This window comes from Penaeus monodon, chromosome 12, assembly GCF_015228065.2.
Source record: "Penaeus monodon isolate SGIC_2016 chromosome 12, NSTDA_Pmon_1, whole genome shotgun sequence".
In the NCBI taxonomy this organism is placed as follows: Eukaryota; Metazoa; Arthropoda; class Malacostraca; order Decapoda; family Penaeidae; genus Penaeus; species Penaeus monodon.
The window spans coordinates 11958169-11960873 of record NC_051397.1 but is presented as its reverse complement, the minus strand read 5'-3'; the positions used below and the strand labels follow the sequence as shown (position 1 = coordinate 11960873).

Here is a 2705-nt window from a genome sequence, read left to right as displayed (position 1 = left end):
AGAAAAGAAAGGGGAGAAAAAAAAAAAAGAAAGATAGAAAAAGAAAGAAAGAAAAAAGAAAGTAAAAGAAAAAAGAAAGAAAAAAGAAAAAGAAGAAAAAAGAAAAGAAAAAGAAAAAAAAGAAAAGAAAAGAAAAGAAAGAAAAAAAAAAGGGGGAAAAGAGAGAGAAAGAGAGAGAGAGAGAAAAAAAGTGAGAAAGAAAGAAAGAAAGCTCTTGTGCATACAGACACTCAAGATACATGCAAAGACATGGAGACCTGACACCATGTAGCTTAGAGGTGAAGTCCACCTGCGGAATGGCAGCCATATGTGCCTGTCATATTCCATCTTCTCTCCTAGACCCTGAGACTTGCGTTACGTATTTGAGGAGAGGGGGGTTTTCTAAAGCATAAAAAGATTCTCTATCGCAGTCAAAGCTATGCACTGTTATCCTCTATTTTGATATCTTGGGTTAGCTGCACTCCAGCTGGGAGCTCATGGCAACCATAGGTCCCTGCAGCACCGGGAGGAAACATTTTTCTTAGGAGCATTTCTTAGGGTCAGTGGCATTTTAAAACACTAGTAATTAAAAAAACTTATTATTTTTATTTTTTTAATTTTATACAGTCTTTAATCAAGTTAAAAAAAAAAATGATTTCCTGGGTTTTTCTAAATAAAATACTTTTGGGGTCGGTTTTTCTCCTTTTTTATGATAGGAATCTGTCGTGGAAAAAAGAAATGAAGAATAATCCTCTTTGTCTCACTTTTCTTTGATTCTCACTTGCTTCGAGAAATACAGTCAAAAAGGAGAAAATCCACAGAGGAGTAATACATCATGAAAGATGAAGTTTCATAAAAAAAAAAAAAAAAAAAAAAAATGTGGATGTATGCATGTGTGTGTATCGAGGGGGTGGGGATTTAAAGGAAAATTGATCTCTTGTTTTAAATTTTTTTACAGGCTGCGTTTTACTTCCCCCCCTTGTTTTGTTTTGGTTCCCCTTTAAATTTTTTGGCTGAAAATATAGCCTCAATAAAATATATATAAAATTTTGCTTAAAAATTACAAATCACATCAATGTTCTCACATACACCAAAGTCCTGCTCAAAAGGCCCATTAAAGATGGTGCCTATCGGAGGAGCTTCTCTCTCTCTCTCTCTCTTCCTCATTTGTTGGCCCCCTTCCCACAAAAAAATCTTGACTTTCCCCAAAAAGCCAAAAAAAGGAAAAAATGGGCCCGGAGGACCGGGTTTCCCCTTTTTCCCCATCCCCCAGGTTTAAGGGAAAAAACCCCTTTTCATGAGTGTGGCCTGGTAGCGCGCCTGAGCTGGGTTTACCAGGGCAAGGAGCTGCTGCACTAGATCATGGATTTTTACTTTATGGCCCCCCCTTCATCCCTGTCAGGAAAATTTCCCCCATTCCCGTCAGGCTCAGCAGTTCGTTTCCCCTGGGAAAGTTTGGTAAAAAAGGGAAAAGAAGGGTGCAGGACTTTGTCAATTTCAAAATGTCCAAAAAAATTTGTAGGGGGAATTTACCCTTTAAATATTTAAATTTACCCTGTTTTTTTTTAAAAAATACTTTTTGGGTTTTCATTTTAACAGTTTTCAGTCCATTTTTAACATTCATATGACACTATACCACCCTTTTTCTAATAATTTTTTAATTATGCTGTTTTTGCCCAAGAAACAACCCTTTATCTTTTACAACATAAGCCCAAATTTAAATTTTATGGTTTCAAAATATTAGCAAAAAATTTTTATAAAAAAACTGTAAAACATCCCGGAAAAGAGTGAAAATTTGTAACAGTGTACAAAGGGAAAATTTAAAATATTACATTCAACAAGTTCACAAAAATTCCAAAATTAAAACTCAACCCCCCGTCAAACAGCCTATAATCTTCGCGTAAAAAATGTTCCTCAAAAAATATCCAGATCTGCACCTTTTCCCTTTAAAAACAATAACAAAAAAAAAAACCTGAGATATGAAGTTGTTTAAAAATAAGCTCCACATCAAATTTTTCTTCAAAAAAAGTTGGGTACACCCGAGGTTTTTCCCCGAGTTTTTGGGGGGTTTTTACTTTTGATCCCTCTTTAATTGGGGCCCCCCAATCATTCCTTTGGGAAAAAACCGGAAATGGGGTGACCTTTTCCCGCTAAAAGGAAAAGGGACTTTTGTCTGAGATGAATTTTTACACTGGTTGTTCACTGTAGATGAGGGCTGTGGGAGGGCTGTGATGTGACCTTGCCCCCTGAGGGAAAAGCCCCTTCTTTAGTGATGGGGGGGAGGGGGGGACCCGCGGGATGTTTTTTGGGCTTTATGGGTTGGTTGTGAAACAACGTAGTCTTGCAGTTGATTCTTGGGGGTTTAAAACTTTGTTAGCTGTTAAAAAAAATTGGGAAACAAGAGGAAAAAACTAGCAGGGGTTGTGGACTTTCTTGTTGGGGTATGAAAAACATTGGGGCCTTTGCTCTTGACTGGGCAACTGCGGTTTTAGGGGTGATACGGGTAACCTTTTCTGGCACTGGATCCTGTTCTTGGTGAAGCACCTTGGTTTTGGATTCTTGATCTCTGCTTTCTGTTGCAGTGGTTGTAAAGCCCGTCTGATGGGATGTGTTTTTTGGGAAGCCCCAGCTGGGAAAGGGATGGGGGGTGGGGTGCCTGAGGGGTGAGTTGCGGATTCTTTTCCTCCATGGGGCCCCGGTTTCGAGAAAATTTTATTCCCATAAAA

The 2705-nt window shown here is 38.3% G+C and overlaps 1 protein-coding gene across 1 annotated transcript in view; it reads right to left on the bottom strand.

Annotated features, from left to right (window-relative positions):
* Positions 1–451: 451 nt before the first annotated feature.
* LOC119579621 (MBT domain-containing protein 1-like) overlaps positions 452–2705 on the bottom strand; it is a 23299-nt gene continuing 21045 nt past the window's right edge. The window contains 4 exon segments of the mRNA XM_037927537.1: positions 452–493; positions 2392–2592; positions 2595–2657; positions 2660–2705. The exon segment at positions 2660–2705 is cut by the window's right edge and continues 31 nt beyond it. Coding sequence (XP_037783465.1) covers positions 452–493; positions 2392–2592; positions 2595–2657; positions 2660–2705 — 352 coding nt within the window.